This window comes from Pteropus medius, unplaced genomic scaffold (genome assembly GCF_902729225.1).
Source record: "Pteropus medius unplaced genomic scaffold, Ma_sr-lr_union100, whole genome shotgun sequence".
Taxonomy (NCBI): domain Eukaryota; kingdom Metazoa; phylum Chordata; class Mammalia; order Chiroptera; family Pteropodidae; genus Pteropus; species Pteropus medius.
The window spans coordinates 454,807-473,576 of NW_024351544.1; the positions used below are offsets into that span (position 1 = coordinate 454,807).

Here is an 18,770-nt window from a genome sequence, read left to right on the forward strand (position 1 = left end):
AAATAATCCAAATTAGAACGAGAATTAAATGAAATTGAAAACAAAAAACAATATAAAAATAAATTCAACAAAGAGCTGGTTCTTTGAGAAGGTTAATAAAATTGACAACCACTTGGGTAGACTCCCTAAAGAAAAAAAGAGAAAGGACACAAATAAACAAAATTAGGGATGAAAAAGGAGAAATTATGACAGATACCGCAGAAATACAAAGGATCATTCAAAAATACTATAAAAACGTACCTAACACCAAATTTAACAACCTAGGAGAAAGGACAAGTACTTAAAAAGATACAACCTTACTAGACTGAATCAAGAAGAACTGGAAAATCTAAATAGACCAACCAGCAGTATGGAAATTGAAACAATCATCAAAAACCGACCAAAAAGCAAAAGTCCAGGACCAGATGGCTTCACTAGTGAATTCTACCAAACATTCAAAGAAGATTTAATACTTATCCTCCTCAAACTCTTGCAAAAAATCAAAGATGAGGGCAATACTTCGTAACTCATTTTATGAGGCCTATATTACCCTGATATCAAAGCTGGTAAAGATAACACGAAAAGAAAAAACTACAGAATGATATCTCTCATGAACACAGATGCAAAAATCTTAAATAAGATACTAACGAACCAAATACAGCAACATATTAAAAAGATTATTCACGTCTACGGCCATGTTATCCTGAACAAGATGGATCCCGTCTGATCTCGGAAGTTAAGCAGGGTCGGGCCTGATTAGTACTTGGATGGGAGACCACCTAGGAAGACCAGGTGCTGTAGGTGTAAAAAATTTAAAAATAAGGCATTGTAAGATGACAAAGTCCTTGCAATCTGTGAGGTCAACCAAGGGTTGCCCCGCCTTAAAAAAAAAAAAGATTATTTATCACGATCAAGTGGGCTTCATCCCAGTAGCACAGGGATGGTTCAATATACACAAATGTATTAGTGTGATACACCACATAAACAAATTAAAAATAAGAATCATATGATCATATCAATAGATGCAGAAAAAGCCTTCGACAAGATACAGCATCCATTTATGATCAAAACACTTAACAAAATTGGTATAGAAGGAAAGTAACATCATAAAGTCCATATAGGACAAATCCTCAGCCAACATTATACTTAATGGTGATAAACTAAAAACTTTTCCTTGAAGATCAGGAACAAGACAAGGCTGTCCACTATCACCACTGTTATTCAATATAACATTGGAGGTCCTAGCGAGTATAATCAAGCAAGAGAAATATATAAAAAGTATCCAAATAGGAAATGAAGAAGTCAGACTGTCACTTTTTGCAAATGCCATGATTCTCTATATAGAAAACTCTAAAGACTCCACAAGAACACTACTAGAAATAATAAGCAAATAAAGCAAAGTTTCTAGATACAAAATCAACGTTCAAAAATCCATAGCGTACCTATACTATAATAATGAAGTGTCAAAAAAAGAAGTGGAAAAAAATAATTCCTTTTGCAATTGCAACAAAAAGAATAAAATACCTAGGAATTATTCTAACGAAACATGTGAAGGACCTATATGATGAAAACTATAAGACCCTATTAAAAGAAATCGAAGAAGACACAAAGAAATAGAAAGATATTCCATTTTCTTGGATTGGAAGAATCAACATAGTTAAAATGACCTTATTACCTAATGCATTATACAGATTTAATGCAATTCTCATTAATATCCCATTGGCATTTTTTAAAGAAATAGAACAAAAATTTTCCAGATTTGTAAGAAAGCACAAAAGAGCATGAATCACCAAGGCCATCCTAAGGAAAAGGAAAGAGGTTGGAGGCATCACTCTGCCTGACTTAAAATATACTACAAAGTGACAATAATCAAAATGGCATGGTATTGGCAGAAAAACAAACAAATAGAGCAGTGGAACAGAATCAAGATTCCAGAGGTAAACTCATATTTATGCTTTTTGACAAAAGAGCCAAAAAGTGGAGAAATGAAAACCTCTTCAATAAATGGTGCTAGGAAAACTGGAAAGCTACCTGCAAAAGAATGAAACCAGACTGTTGTCTATCACCACACACCAAAATTAGCTCAAACTGGATTATGGACCTGAATAGAAGACCTGAAACAATAAAATGCATAGAAGAAAACACAGAAACTAAACTAATGGACTTTGAACTTAATGAGGATTTTATGAATTTGACCTCCAAGGCAAGGGTAGTAAAAGCAAAAATAAATGAATGGGATTACATCAAACCCAAAAGCTTCTGCACAGCAAAAGAGACCATCAACAAGGTATAGAGACCACCATCTGTATGGTGATAATATATTTGCAAGCAACACCTCTGATAAGGGCCTAATATTCAAAATATACAAAGAACTAGTACAACTCAATAATAACAAAAAAACAAACACTTCAATCAAAAACTGGGCAGAGGACCTGAACAGACAATTCTCCCAAGAAGACATACAAATTGCCAACAAATACATGATATGAAAGGATGCTAAACTTCACTAGTTATTAGAGAAATGCAAATCAAAACCACAATGAGATTCTATCTCACACCTGTTAGAATAGCTGTTATCAACAGGACAAGCAATAACAAGTGTTGGAGAGGATGCAGAATAAAAGGAACTCTCATACACTGCTGGTGGAACTACAAATTGGTATAGTCACTACGGAAAATAGTATGGAATTTCACATAAGAATTGATCTACCATATGATCCAGCAATCCCTCTACTGGGTATTTACCCCAAAGACTTGTAAACACGTATCCGAAAAAATATTTGCACACTGATATTTATAGCAGCATTATTCACAGTGGCCAGGACATGGAAGCAGCCAAAGTGTCCTACAACAGACGATTGGATAAAGAAGCTATGTTACATATATACGGTGGAATATTACTCAGCCATAAAAAGAGATGAAATACTGCCATTTGCGACAATGTGGATAGATCTCAAGATAATCATGCTAAGCTAAATAAGCCAGACAGAAAAAGTTGAAAACCACATAATATCACATGTGTGGAATATAAACCCAAAAGCAATAAACGAAAAGGACAAACAAAGACTCATGGACATGGACAATAGACTAGTGGTTACCAGAGGGAAGAGGGGATTGGGAGGGGAGGGAGGAGGTAGATAGGGTAAAAGGGGTCAAATATGTGGTGACAGAAATAAATCTAACTATGGGTGGTGAACACGCAATGCAATATGTATGTATGTATATACACACACACACACACACACACACACACACACACGCGTACACACACCTTACTGTTAAATTGTACACCTGAAACTTACTGGATTTATTTTATTATGGAACTAGATGTTAAGAGTCAACCTTGTACACTGCAGACTACATTTTTTTTTTTTGAGATAATGTTGACATTTACCACTTTGAGCCACATGATAAACATTTCTCCGATGATAAAAAGTTAACTGCTTGCCAAGAAATGGTGCTGGAACAACCATAATAAAATAAATAAATAATAAGCTTAAAAATTTTTTTTAAATAAATTAAAAATGTTTTTAAATCTTTGGGAGGTCATTTAGACAGATACCTTGGTTTCACCTGGTCGTCTTGTCTTACCAAGTTCTTAACTACTGAACACAGGCCTCCCTGTTCTCAGAGATAGAATTAGAGCAGGGAAGAGGTTCAGCCAGGCCTCTTAGACATTCAGACCGGTGCTACAGGTCTGTCATGGGTAATAGTTGTATAGAGAGGATTCTGAGGGGTTAAGTAATAGAATCAAGATCCAGAATGTAAGTCTAATGTCTACTAGCCATATGCACATTCTTCTACATTACATTGATTCTCATATTTTTTATTTTATTTCTTTTTTTTAATTTTAAATGAATGGTTTCAGGTCCACTGGTTTTCCACGAGAAAATAAAGCTAATTTATTTAGGTACTTCAAAGCACACACAAAGAAACATACTACTTTCAAAGGAATTAAACTTACAGCTGACTGCTCTTAGATAAAATGTGGCAGAAGATTTCAAGTTAAGAAAATTCTTAAATAAGAAGCCCTGAAAGACAACATACAGAAAAACATTTAATGATTTGACGACAGTAAAATTAGTTTCCTGAATGGCAATTGTACGTTAATTTTCATTACATGAATAAAAAATTTAAAACTATCAATAAACTAAGAAAAGATAATTGTGACATTTTGACAGAGAACTGTATATGCAATGTCTAAATAAGTCCAAAATATAAATAAGATAATTCTGTACAACTAGACTAACAGATTTAAAAGAAAATGAAGACTAAATTGAAATTATTGGTAAGCTCATAGAACAAAGTTTAAACTCATTGATATTGAAAGAGGTGCAAAATTAAAAATAAAAATAAAAACATCAATTGTAATTATTTTATTCCAAAGTGGGTGTCTCACAGAAAGAAGAAAGATAGTACAAAGTAAAAACATTTCTTAAATTCAGAAAAGAACTTTTATTCCTTTACAGTAATCTGTGTTGTCAGGACATTTGCTTTAATTAATGGTCAGATTGATTCTGGATGAGAGGATTATGAGTAAATAGAAGATCTTACTCTTCAGAGACCAAACTAACAACAGTGAGAAGCTTCAGCTCTCCCAGTGGTCAAAACCATTTTGTGAAAATAAGACATAGAAGCAAAGTTAAGAATACCTTTCTTATCAATGGCCATGCTACCCTGAACAAGCCTGGTCCCATCTGATCTTGAAAGCTAAACAGGGTTGAGCCTGGTTAGTACTTGGATGGGAGACCACCTAGGAAGACGAAGCCCTGTAGGCTTAAAAAATAAGGGATTGTAAACTGACAAGGTCCTTGCAAAAGAATAACTTTCTTGTTCTCTTACAGAGCCAGTGTCTTTGAGGCATGTCTCCACAAATAAATGCTGCAGGCATGTATAGAAGACAAGAAATTGTTCAGACTAGCCACAACAGGATTAATAGTCAAATTTAAATATGCTAATTTGTAAATTTGTAAACTTTTGTTCCAGGCTTGAAACTTGAGTATTTAAAAGCTTTCCTCAGAGCCATTTTAATGCTATGCTAAATTTAAATGTTTGAATTTGACTTAAATTTAGCTGAAATGCTTGATTTTTTTCTTCATGAAGGGACTGGAAAAAACAAAGTATGAAAAATTGCAGTTCATTTAACTTAAATCTTTGTCCTGTTCCTTTTTTTTTATATAGGCTTTCTTATTCTTTAATCTAAACTAAGAATAACCAGATTCAGAATTATTTAGAAGTTCCAAAAATAGTACTGTATCTCCTGGTTGACATGGTTAAAATTCTAATGAGAAACTAGATCTAGGTTTTTTACGTAAACTGTTTTCTGAGTTGTTGAAAATAGAACAAAACATTTTTTCTTCAGTTACCTGTCTACAACTGCATTTTCCTAAATAGACACACTACTATGCTACCACCTTAAACACTCTAATATAGTCAGTGTTAATTCATTGACGTAACACACAGCCATTGAGAGTTTACTATGCAGAAAGACTGAGTAGGGCACTGGAGGCATAGGAGAGAAATGGTGGCAAACCACAATGGGCAGGTGGGCTTATCCCTCAGATCGCTGAAGAATTCAAATGGACAGCCACTCAAACATTTAGTACAAAACCATGTTGGACAAAAAGCAAATAAGTTCCATTTTTATGTATTATACTTCACAAGGTTGTTATACAAATCAAGAAAATTATAGCTTCTGGCTCAGAACCAGTTTGCTGAGATGGAACCCAGTGGTTTAGGAGTTTGGTAGTTAGCTTTTTTAATTTTTAACAGCTTTATCAGGATACAACTCTCACATCATACCGTTCATCCACTTAAAGTGTACCATTCAATGACTTTTATATATTCATAGAATTGTGCATCCACCACCACGGTCAGTTTTAAAGCATTTTCATTACTCCAAAAAGAATCACTGTACCCCTTACCATCATATCCCAGTCCCTTCATCTCCCCACACCCTGGCAAGCACTAATCCGCTTTAAGTTTCTATGGATGAATTTGTTTATTATGGATACTTCATGTAAAAGGAATTATATAAAATGTGGTCCTTTGGGACTGACTCCTTTTAATTAGCATAATGTTTTCAACATTTGTCCATGTTGCACATATCAGTACTTCTTTTATTGCCAACTAATATTCCAGTTTGTTCATTCATTCATCAGTGTCATAATGGACATTGAAAATGTTTCCACTCTTTGACTATTATGAATAATGCTGCTGTGAACATTCATGTTTTTGTGTGGCTCTGTTTTCATTTCTCTTGTATATATCCAAAGGGAATTGTGGGATCATATAGTAACTACATTTACCCATTTGCAGAACTTCCAAACTACTTTCCAAGTGATGGAACCATTTCAAAGTCCCACAGGCAGTGTGTGAGTCCAATTTATTCACAGCCTCTTCCACAGTTATTATTTGTCTTTTCTGTCATAGTCATCCTGATGAGTATAAAGTGGTATTTCATGGCTTTGATTTGCATTTCCCTGATAGCTGATGACGTTGAACACCTTTTCATGTGCTCATTGGCTATTTGTATATCTTCTTTGGAGAACCATCTCTTCAGATCATTTGACTATTTTAGAACTGGCTTATTTGTCTTTATTTAATTGTAACAATCCTTTATATATTCTATATGTGAATCCCTTATGACTGGCAGAAATGTTCTCCTATTTTTCAGGTTTTGTTTTCACTTCTTAATAGTGTCCTTTAATCTTAATAGTCATATCCAGCTTACGTTTTTTTGTTGTTTCTTGTACATTTGGTGTCATATCTAAGAAACCATTGCCTCATGAAAGGTCACAAATATTTCTGCCTTTGTTTTCTGCTAAAACTTTTATAGTTTCAGCTTTTACTTTTAGATCTTTGATCCATTTTGAGTTGTTGTGTATATGGTGGGAGATAAGAGTCTAGTTTCAATCTTTTGCATGTGGATAGCCAGTTGTTCCAGTACCAGTACCATTTCTTGGCAAGCACTTAACTTTTTATCATCAGAGAAATGTTTACCATGTGGCTCAAAGTGGTAAATGTCAACATTATCTCAAAAAAAAAAAAAAAAAGAAAAAGAAATGTAATCTGCAGTGTACAAGGTTGACTCTTAACATCCAGTTCCATATCAAATGCTTACATTTTCTTAATGACAACACTCCAGCAGAGTCCTATAAAGGTTTGTTCATTTGTTTTCTGTGTGTGTTTTGGGACAGTGGTGTAGATGTGGAGAATGAGTGAACTTTAAAATTCACAAAAATCCTTCACTTTTTGTGTGTATAGTTTGTGCCAGGCATATACTAGGCCTGGCACAATTTATGTACCCAATATGCCCCCATTATATTGACTACCCTTAAGACTTGTTACTTATAAGAGAAATGAAACCTGTGAATTCTAAATGAGCGATGTATGAAATCTTTATTTTCTTGCATATCTAGGGTGAGTCTTTGGTGGACACTTAACATGAGACTATCAGAAATTAAAGGTACCTAAGTAACTACATGGTCCAAATCGTCTCATTTTCTAGATAAGGAAATGAAGGCCCAGAGAAGGGATTGGATTGCCTGGGGTTGTATATCTCATTAGTGGTAGGGTAAGTCTCAGTAAAACAATAGAATCTCAAGTAAATTCTGCCTGTGTTTGATTGCATGCTCTTGAATATGAGTCCACTAGGTAAGGTGGATACACTCCATTTGACCCATATATCTGACAATTTTATAACTAAGAAAATGTAGTCTAATTACTATATATACAAATGGTTCTCTACATTAGGTCTCCGTGAAAAACTATTTTCAAAGCACCTTTACAGAAGAAAATGTGTCTCCCTTCTTTGATTATGCATTCTCATGTTTAACAACTATCACTCTCAGAAAGATTTCTTTATATCAGAAGCTTCCATATTTGGGTTCCATGAAGCTCTAGGGAATCTATGATATGTGGGTTTCTGAACCCTTTGAAATTATGTACACAATTTAGTTCACAGCTTTTGTAAATTTTTCAAAGAACCAGTAACCAAGATTAACTTGAATTCTCAGTCTACAAGTTAGCCAAGTTTCTTTTTGCCTCATCTTCCTTGGAAGACCCTTACTATCTTCCATATTATAACTCTCTGCATTCATTTGGAGATTCTTATTATTTCCAAATGAAGAATTACAGATCAGTTTAAATTTTCTCATAGGCTCTTTCTTTTCTCCACATACTAAATCATTTTTATGGTGGCCTTTTGAACACTTTCCAAATTCTTTGTAAATCTGAAAGCCAAAGACATTGAAGTTAAAAATCATTTATTAATGAAGATCTAGTTTAGGAGCTTGGATATGCTGACAGTGATGTCAGAGGGTTAGGGGCAACAGAAGCAAGGTTAATAAGATATGTCCAAGAACGCCTGCCGCTCCTGAAGGTCAGCTAGGCAGAACCTCAAGGTCAAAAGAGACAGAGGGTAAGAGGCCCAGGTAAACTTAAAAGGATTGGGCACATTTCAGAGTTCAAAGCATCGTAAATAGATCCTGGAAAAAAAAAAGGGGCATGTGGTCTCCACATGTAATCCAAGGATTAATGGCAAGAACAGCAACACTTGAGGCCATGGTACTGGTGACAGTAATAATTCGGAAGGGATCCTTGGGGGTCATGGTGAATTTGGAGAATAAGAACTATGCCAAAGAAGTCCAACATTCCCTTGTCACTGGATGATTCTATCTCTGTTCCTATGCTAGGGTCTAGGTTTTATTTTACTAGCAAAGAAGCAGTTCCTTTATGAATCATATAATGAAATACTGATACCGAGCCAGTTGCTTTGATGTGGTTGCTATTAGAGCAGCATCTAGATCCCAAGCATGGCTGGCCTAGGCCCTCAGGCAGTAGTGAGAACTGTTGTAGTGGTAGGATGAGAGGGTAGAACAGAAAGAATGGCTTTGGTGATACAACCTGAACTTCATTCAAGGCTGTTTGTTACTCTATTGTTAATATTGTTAATTTTACTCATCCATATCCAGTAGCAGACCCTCTGACTCTATCTAGAGATCTTAAATATATAAGATTGAATTTAGAGAGTAGCTACCTGAATAATTCAAGTTGAATAAAACATCATCTACCACAAATTTGAAGTCCTCTGAAACAGAGTACCTAAATTATACAGTCAATTCTGTATGTGTATGCTGCTTAGAAAAGAAAAAAAAAGTTTTTTAAAAAAATTATAGCAAAAAAATCTATTTGAAGAAGGGATTCCCAAAAGTATAAATATTTAAAATTAGAAGTCTATTAAATGTGTAAGAGTCTAGTCTTCATCCTTTGCTTTAACATTTTTGTCTCTTTCTTGGTCTTTTCAAATCCTGTCTTTCCTCGAAGCCCAGTTTGGTGCCTACCCTGAGATAATAGAACCACGTTTGATGCATTTTAGAGTATAAATGAGATCATACAGTTCTGTATTTAGCACAGGGCCAGACACATAATATGTAATATTTATGTTAGCTACAAAGGGTAATGGTTGTGATATTGCTTTCCTCAAATACTCTAGTTAGCATTTAATCTGCTTATTCTCTGACCATAAAAAAACTTACTGCCTATACCACTTTTTCACACTTAGTATCCTAGTTTACATGTTATTATTTTATCTCTCTAAAGAGATTGCAGATTCCTTTATAGGCAGAGATAGGCAAAAAGTTACTGAATTGGATTGAAAATTGGCATTTACTTTCTTTACAAGCCATGTGTTCTTCATTTTGATTTTTTTTTCCTCAATAGAAAATGAAAACACTAGCTGAAAGGAGGAGGAGTGCTCCATCTCTTATCCTGGATAAAGCCCTACAAAAACAGCCTAGTACCAAGTAAGTGAAAAGTTTTATACTATGCATTTTGTATGGGCTACATTTTTTTATATGTGGGGTTGTTTGTTGATCTTTTTATCAGCACCAGAACTCTCTCTTTAGTAATAGGAAATATGACTTCTGTCCTGAGATTATTTAATAAGGCTTGTTCTTTTTGCAAATCATAAAGCCTTTTAGAGCTGGTAACTATGGTCGATTGTTTTAAAACTGGTTCAGAAGTGGCTCTCGTTTCACATGGTAAAAACATGAAAGTTCCACATATTGTTAAAATTTATTTATGAAAACAATTAGAAATCAGAGTACTAAATATGAGTGCTTTTAACCACCGTACATGTTTGATTACCCACAAAACTTTTCCTTTTTTTTTTATCATAAGGTGATGCCTGTGCATGGGTATAACACAAATTGTTACTCATTTTAGATTTGAAGAAAGATAACCAGATTAAGATTATGAGAAAGTGGAATGTTGATTTCTTTTAGGCATTATTGGTTAAATTAATTAGTGAATTAATCAGTGAAATTTGAAATGTAAAAACAAGCTAAATATCTATTGAAATGATCATTTCACCTGTTGAGGCTGAATACTATTTCAGTGGACTTTTTAAGAAAAGCTTTTATAATGTCTAGAAATTAAATGGATATTCAATCATTAATTTATTTATTAATTTCAAATCACATTTGAACTCTGAGTTTATGTTCAAACAAATATTGTGATGATTTTCCCCTAACCTGTAAATCCTTTTATTAAAGAGAAATCCTTATCATTTTAATTTAAAGTGAGGTCATTTCTGATATTACTATGTGCTAATTTAACATAAAATCTATATGTAGGCATGGCATTTTTTAAAGCCAAAAATATATTATTTAGTAAATTACATTTAGTGAAACTTTCAAAATACTAGGTCATTCTTAGACTCAGCAAGTTCTCAGACTCCGGCAGCCACCCTACCTTACCCCGAAAGACACATGCTTTAGTCATTGGGTTGATCAGGAAATGTAAATTACTTTTAATAGAAGCCTAATCAAAATTTAATTAGGAAGATATTCTACCAAATAAATACAGTAATACATTAAAGTGCCATATATAAATGACTTTTGAATTATTTGCATTAGTGTGTCTTTGCATTAGTGTGGATAAAAGAGAATATTATATCTTCACAGTTGGACCTTGATTTCCTAGAAAACTCAGGAGAATGTATTCTTAGGGGACGTAGAGAGAAGAGGCAGGGGATTTAAAAGAATCCTTTCATTTCACAACTGTGTAACACCTCAATTTTTACTGAATTTAATGAACAAGAGCTAGGTTTAAAAGAAAGAGAAATTTAACTGGTAAATCACCTGTGTTTACATGTAAAAGCAGTTTTATCTCCAGTGTTCTTTGATCGACACATAGACTACATAAGGAGAGGCAGTTTAGAGATTTCACTTTATTTTTTTGGTATGTGGACACCGTCAGATCAGCTGGAGGTGATTTCTCTAAGTAATAATTATATTTTCTGGTATAGCAGGTGACATCTTTCACGCTAAGGTTAGTGGTTTTCCAACATGGCTGCACTCAGCTGCTTTAACTCTCAAACACGATGGTGTTCCGTTCTGTGTTTAAGGACAACCTCACCTCATGTAATAACAGTCATCTTCGTGGTAAGATTCTGTATACTTATATTAGAGGGTTTAGTTTTCTTAAAAGTAAAACAAGGTGTTGAACTTATGATCTATTAAAATCCTTTTACTTCTAGTTGTGTGGCTATATAATTATGATTTGTTGAAATCAAATCAAAAGACTTCCCTTCATTTCCTACAAATACTCTGAATTCTAATCATTCTTAATTGCTTGCAGTTTCCTAAACACACTATACTCTCTAGTATTGGCTCAAAAAAAAGTTAATTCCTTTGGGAACCCCTCTAACCCTTCATAAATAGCATTTGTGCTCCTATGAGACCTTGTGTATCTTTTCATCATAATCATAGTAGCACTCATCCCACTGCATTGGCATTACTATTTATGTCATGTTCCTTTTAATGTCCCTGACATTTATTAATAAAGTAACACTTTGTACATACTTGGTGTTCAGTTACTATTTGTCAGATGAATAGTGAATGAGCGAGAGATTTTCCTTCCAAAACAAAACAAGAATTTAATAAGTTACCACAGTATTTTCTGACTTTACTGCCTCTCTTTAAATAGCCAATAGGATAATTTCCTTTTTCATTGGTATTATTTGTGAATTCTGGCTAGGGAAAAAGGGAGATTTCTTTTAACAAAATGATTCTGAGTTATTGTTAGGAAGTTATTTCATGTAGCAAAATACAACAAGAACTCAACTCTTATGTTATTTCATTATTAGGGAGAAATTCACTTGTTTAGATATAGTATTCAGCTCACCTACAGAAGTTACACAAAAATGTATCCATTTTTGTTTAAAATTATATTCTCTTAGCACTTTTAAGTTGATATTCACCCGTCTGTCTCCATCCTCACCTCCAAGTTAGTTTATTGTGTCCCTGCTCTTTGCAAGACTTTGTGCTAGGTACTCGAAATATATTCCCTTTTAAATCTCTGTTTACTGCTGCTGAGAGGAGAGAAAGACAATGTCAGGGAAGCATTTTGATGCAGCACAAAGTGCTTGGGTTTTGACTATGTTGAAATGCTGGCTCTCCATCCTGATTTTCTGTGTGGCATTAGATAAATTACCCTATCTCTGAGTCTCGGTATTTTGCATTATAGAATATCAAATGAGAATGTAACTGAAAATGCTTAGAAGATTGGCTTAGTTATTAGTTGCCTCTTTCCTTTTCTTAAATGTATTATATTTTCAAGATTTAAACCTCCTGCCTCATCCAGCAAAGTCAAGTTTGTTAATGAAAAGCACCTACTTTATCATCACAGCATTTTATAACTAAAAGTGGCTCATTATATAGTAGAAATTGAGTCAAAGACTTGCCCTACGTCACACAGTCAATTTCAGGATTAGAGATGGGACTGGTAACCCAGGGCCTTGGTCTTGATGGAATATTCTTTGCATTCCACAAACAAAAGATGTATGATATAGTGTCTAAGAACAAGAATTCTGGGGCCAAATATCTAGGTATGAATTCCAATACTGCCTCTTACTAGCTGTGTGATCTTGGGTAAGTTTTTAAACCAGGGATAATAATAAAACCTACCTCATAAGATTATAAAGACGACTTAAGTGGATCTTACATATGTAGAGTTCTTAATGTAGTATGTGGCACATAATCCATGCTATATGTATGAAGGCATATTATTGTTACTAGTAATCATAGCAGAGTAGCAACAGAAGTAGAAGTACACATTATCATGGTAGAAAGATTTCTTCTTGTAGCAGATGGAAAAAAAAATGAGAGATCTCTGAAAGCCAGCTAGATTCTAATATTAAATTCATTTAAGCAAAACAATTATATTTCTAGGTCTCGCCTGAAGCAAGATTAGCTCAGAACATTTTCGGTTTATTCTTTTTTCCCAATTATAATTTGCTTTTTAACGAGAAAAACGTGTATAAATGGCAGAACACCACCACTGGATTTATTCTTGATAGACCCTGACAACTCTTGAAGTCTCTGTAAGCAGAAGTTCTAAGTATGCCTAGAATGATTCTGGGAAATAAGAGCTTGAAACACAGAGGATTGACCTAGTTTGCTCAGCCAATTGAGATTAAGAGGCTCTAGGAGATTCATATGTGTCAAAGTTATGAATCAAGATGAGACACACAGAAAATTGACTGGTTTGAAGTAAGGATGCTAGGGTGAGAGAGCCAAATCGGAAGGCATTTGAGAACTAGGAAAGCAGTTATTTGCTACTTTTGATCAGTTTACTCTTGTTGTGCATGACTACACACACACACACACACACACACACACACACACACACACACACACACCCCATGCCCACTCTGTCCTACTCAAATTATCCCTGTGGTGTGCTACACATTCCTCATGATTCCATTTCCTTTTTTATCTATCATATTAGCATCATAATTTTAATATTAGTCTAAAGTAGATGATAACTTACCTTACTTTCAAAAGCAAGGAGAACATTTATACTCTAGAGTAGTTTAATGAGGATTGCTGTCAAATCTTTCATAACAAAATGAAAAAACACGTCTTCCTCTGATAGTTTAGTGTGGACTTTCCCAATATGGTCAATGGAATGAATTAAATGATCCCATAAAGGCCAGTCTTAACTGAGCCTCTAAGATAGTTGTGGTAAGTTTTATATAATTTAAAAGAAAAGCCAGTTTAAAAGAGAAATTGCTATTGGAATTGGAATTCTGTAAACCTTCTTTGCCTAAATACAGTTTCTTGGTAGAAAATTTTTAAATGAAATTTTTGAATTTCAGAGGAGCTTTTAAAAATCTTTTTTAAAATCTTTTCAAAATTACAATATCTACAGTTGATTCTTGGATAGAATGGGGTTGAACTTCACAGATCCACTTATACACAGATTTTTTTTTCAATAAATATATAGTTGGCCCTCTGTATCCCTAGGTTTCCCATCCATGGGTTCGACCAACCACAGATCTGTATTTTTGATGTGCAGTTGGGCATTTGCAGATGCAGAGACTGACCATATGCGTTTTTCTGTGCCACTTTATATAAAGGACTCAAACATCTGTGGATTTTGGTATCCTGGGGGTCCTGGATCCAATGTCCCTCTGATATGAAGAAACACTATAGTTCAGTTTTTGGAGGAGTCAAAAGTTATACACTGAATTTTTAACCATGCCAGTTTCAGTGCCCCTAACCCCGACATTATTTAAGAGTCAACTGTACACTGACACGTTATCTTAGAATAAAAATCTGTTGCAAACACTATTCATCGTGTGGCCTTGCATTACATGTAGTTGGCTCCACATAAACAATATTCCTACAGTTCTGGACAATGTGTTCTGAGTTTTTAATTGATAGACCCATGGATGATTCAAGGTATGTGATGAGAAAAACACAAAGTAGAAATTTAATACATGAAGATTGCCAGCAGCCTCAAGATCCCCCTTCTTTCCTTGCAAGGAACATTTTCCAAAGTTGTAAAATTCAGATGTAAAGGAAAGAGACAGCAATTGCTTTATAAGGTGGCAAAGTTGGCAAATTTTTTACCAAAATAGAATTCATTGGTTTATAAGCAAAAGGCTTTCCAGGCCACATATCACTTTTTCTTTTCAAACTGCTTTTCATATTCGTTAAAAATGATCAAATACATCTGTTCCTGGTGTGATGTGCTATTTTTCTATGGTACGACTCTAGGAGGAAATCTTTAGAAGATTATGTTAAGTCTCTCCACATTCTAGTGGGCTTTGATAGGGTCAAATTAATTTATTTCTGCACTTGCAGAGCAGTACATTTATGTAATTTCTTCATTCCATCTATAGCCTAATTTGCTAATTGCAGTTATGATTCAATTTTATCTTTTCATTTTGGCATCAGGAAAGCACTACCTCATTAGCAAATGTTTATCCACCCTTCCTCACCCTTATCCACAGAGTTAGTAGGCTGTACTGTGTTGAGCTAGATACTGCTTTCCCCAGTACAACTTGAAAGCTAGGATTTCTCAGAGGAGTTTTTGAATTTCATAATTGACTGTCCTTCAGAACCCTGAAAAAAGAACATATGAAGAAAGCAGAAGAATGATTGTTACTTTATTGAGAAGCCTCATACTATTATGGTTAAGAAAGTGCATACTCTGAAGCCATTCTTCCTGGGTTTGAATCTGGCTCAGCTTTGTACCAGGCATGAGAACTTTGGTGGCAAATTCCTTAACCTCTTCAGGCCTCACTTTCCTCCTCTGTAAAGTGGGGATAACCTCATGGGGAATGAAAAGACTTAATATTTTAATGTATCTGGCACATTGTAAGTGTGATATAAGATTTTTGTTAAATATGATTATTATTAAAAATATATCAATCTTTATGCTGCCCTGTTACATGATGTCTAATTTTCTTAGTGTTCCAGGTTTAGGTCTTGTTTTATCAACTTGATGATATGCTTTTTGAGTGACGGGACCATGTTTTCTACTCTTCAAATGTACATGTTTAGTGTTGGATATAGAACAGATATTCTATAAGTATTAGCTGAGCTGAACGAGTGATTCCTTTCTTCCCCTAGTTAGGTAGGTCACCTATCTGTTAGAATGGAAAGAGGGGTAAGAGTTCACTGCTCCACCTGAGAAAGTAACATAGGCAGTGTCGGAAACCTGCACAAAGACGTGATGGCTCTGGAATGACCAGCTGTTTAGTGTATGTTGATTTAATGCTCATATGTTTAACATGTTGTCTATATTATGAGTCACTGCCATTGCATCTGAGATGCATAGCTCTTGGTGTAATGAGAATGGATTCTAGTCCCTGCTCTATCACTGTATGATCCTGATAGAGTTACGTAGGCCTTCTGCAACGAGGACTCTTTTCTCATCTGTCTGTCAATGATAGGGGGTCAGGGAAGAGTGAAATTGGCTAAATCCTTTACTTCCTCCACCAGCCCCAAACTCTTCGATTTTGTTTCTTTATGTTAACCCAAACTCAGTCATGAGAAGAATGGGAAACAGTATGAATAGTCATTGCAAACCCTTTTACCTCAACTCTTAAAATACCTCCAAGAGCACGTCTGTCACACTGCTGAGAAATAAGCATCCCTTTTATCCCCTTTCAGTGCAAAGGTCAAGTATTCGCTTACGTGGGGTTTTCAGCCTGTTTATTGTCATAATGTCATTTTGATAGCCAGTCTAAACAATGGCCTCAGTGAATCCCACCTCCTGGTATTCACACCTTTGTCTAATCCCTTCCCACATTGATCAAGATTGATCTGTGTAACCAATAGTATATGGCAAAAATGATGGTGTATCACTTCCAAGATTAGGTCGTAAAAGACCAAGCTTCTGTCTTGACTGCTCTCACACTCTTTCTGTATTTCTGAGTACTTGCTCTGGTGGAATCATATCCTGAACAGCCTTATGGTGATGCCTACAAGGTGAGGAATTGAAGCCTCCAGTCAGTAACCACATAAGTGATCTTGGAAGTGGATTTTCCAACCCAAGTCAAGTCTTCAGAAATTGCAGCCCCAGATGACTATAACCTCATAAGAGATCTCAGCCAGACACCCCAGCTAAGCAACTCCCTGATTCTTGACCCTCTGAAAGTATGTAACATAATAAATGTTCATTCTATTAGGCTGCTGTGTCTTGGGGTCATTTATTATTCAGCAATAGCCAATACAGTCATCTTCAAGTTATGAAACTTGCTTTCTAGAATATTTTGCCTAGGTACCTTTTATGTATTTTTACAGCTAGAAGTAGAAAGGTGGGAACAGATACTATTCCCATTTACAAATAAAAACATTGTGCCAGGTCATATAATTTGTTGGAAAAGGGGCCAGAAGACATTCTTTCTTTAAACAACTCTATTGAGATACAGTTCATACCATATAATTCACCCGTTTAAAGTGTACGATTTAGTGTTTTTTAGTGTATTTACATCGTTGTGCAGCCATCGCCACAATCTTAGAGCATTTTTTCTCTTCTAAAAGAAACACCTTAGCTCTTAACTGTCATTCTTCATTCTCTCCTCTTTCCCTTTTCCCCTGTCTACAGTTCTAAGCAACCACTGATCTCTTTTCTGTCTCTATATGTTTGCCTCTTCTGGACATTTCATATAAATCTAGTTATGTATTATGTGGTCTTTTGTCACTGGCTTCTTTCAGTTAGTGTAATGTTTTCAAGGTTCATACATGTTGTAGCTTGTTATCAATATACTCTGTTACTTTTAATTGTCAAATCTGTTGTATGAATAGATATACCACATTTTGTGTATTCACTCATCAGTTGATGGACATTTGGGTTATTTTCACCTTTTGTCTATTATGAATGATGCTGTTATGAACATTCATGTACAAGTTTTTGTGTGGACATATGTTTTATTTCTCTTGGATGTATACCTAGGGTTGGAATTGTTTGGTCATATGATAACTCTACATTTAGCTTTCTGAGGAACTGCCAAACTATTTTCCAAGGTAATGGCACCATTTTACATTTCCACCAGCAATGTCTGAGTGTCCTAATTTCTCCACATTCTTACCAACGCTTGTTATTTTCCATCTTTTTGACTATAGCCATCTTAGTGGGTTTGAAGACCCTAGATATCTAGGACAATCTTGAGGTTCACCTCATTTGTTTCTGTTCTCTTGGGATCATTGTTCTTTGACTCTATTGTCCAATGTCTGAAATAGTTGTTTCATTTTTTTTTTAGTACTTTAAATTATTCTAACATGGTTTGAAATAAATCTTTATTTTAATGACTTTTGCTCTGTAGTATTTCCTTCCTTTCACTTATTTTGAACTTTATTTACTCTTCTTTTCCTAACTTCTTAAAATAAAAACTCGTTATATATTTTAAACCTTTCATCATTTTTTAAAATGAGAAATTTTAATTTAAGTACTGCTTTAGCTATATTCCATAAATTTGGATAAGTTGTGTTTGCATTCTCATTTAGTTCAATATGTTTTCTGATTTCTCTGTGATTTCTTCTTGACCCATCGTTATTGTTTTTTGCTGTTTAATTTCTAAATATTTTGGGTCTTTCCTGATGTCTTTCTGTTGTTGATTCCTAATTTAATTCTATTGTAATTGGAAAACATACTTTGTATGATTTCTGCAAATTACCTACTAGGATTTTGATTAATACTGCACTGAGTCTGTAGATCAGTTGGAGTACAATTGATATTTTAACAATATCAAGTCTTCCAACACGTGAACACAACATATTTCTCCATTTATTTAGGTCTTTAATATTTATCAGAAAAGTTTTATAGTTTTCAGTGTACTAGCACTTTACATGTTCTATAATATTTATCCCAAGCATTTCTATTTTAATGATATTTGTAAATAGTATTTTTATTTCCTTTTTAAGTGTTTGTTGCCTGTATGTAGAAATACAGTTGATTTTTATACATTGTACATTGTCTATTCTGCAACCTTA

At 34.5% G+C, this 18,770-nt stretch overlaps 1 protein-coding gene and 1 pseudogene across 1 annotated transcript in view; both read left to right on the forward strand.

The window, feature by feature from the left end:
* LOC120586941 (rho GTPase-activating protein 20-like) overlaps positions 1 to 18,770 on the forward strand; it is an 85,386-nt gene that overhangs the window by 14,711 nt on the left and 51,905 nt on the right. The window contains exon 2 of the mRNA XM_039843501.1: positions 9,703 to 9,785. Coding sequence (XP_039699435.1) covers positions 9,703 to 9,785 — 83 coding nt within the window. The remainder of the gene's footprint in view (positions 1 to 9,702; positions 9,786 to 18,770) is intronic.
* Positions 665 to 783, forward strand: LOC120586944 (uncharacterized; annotated as a pseudogene).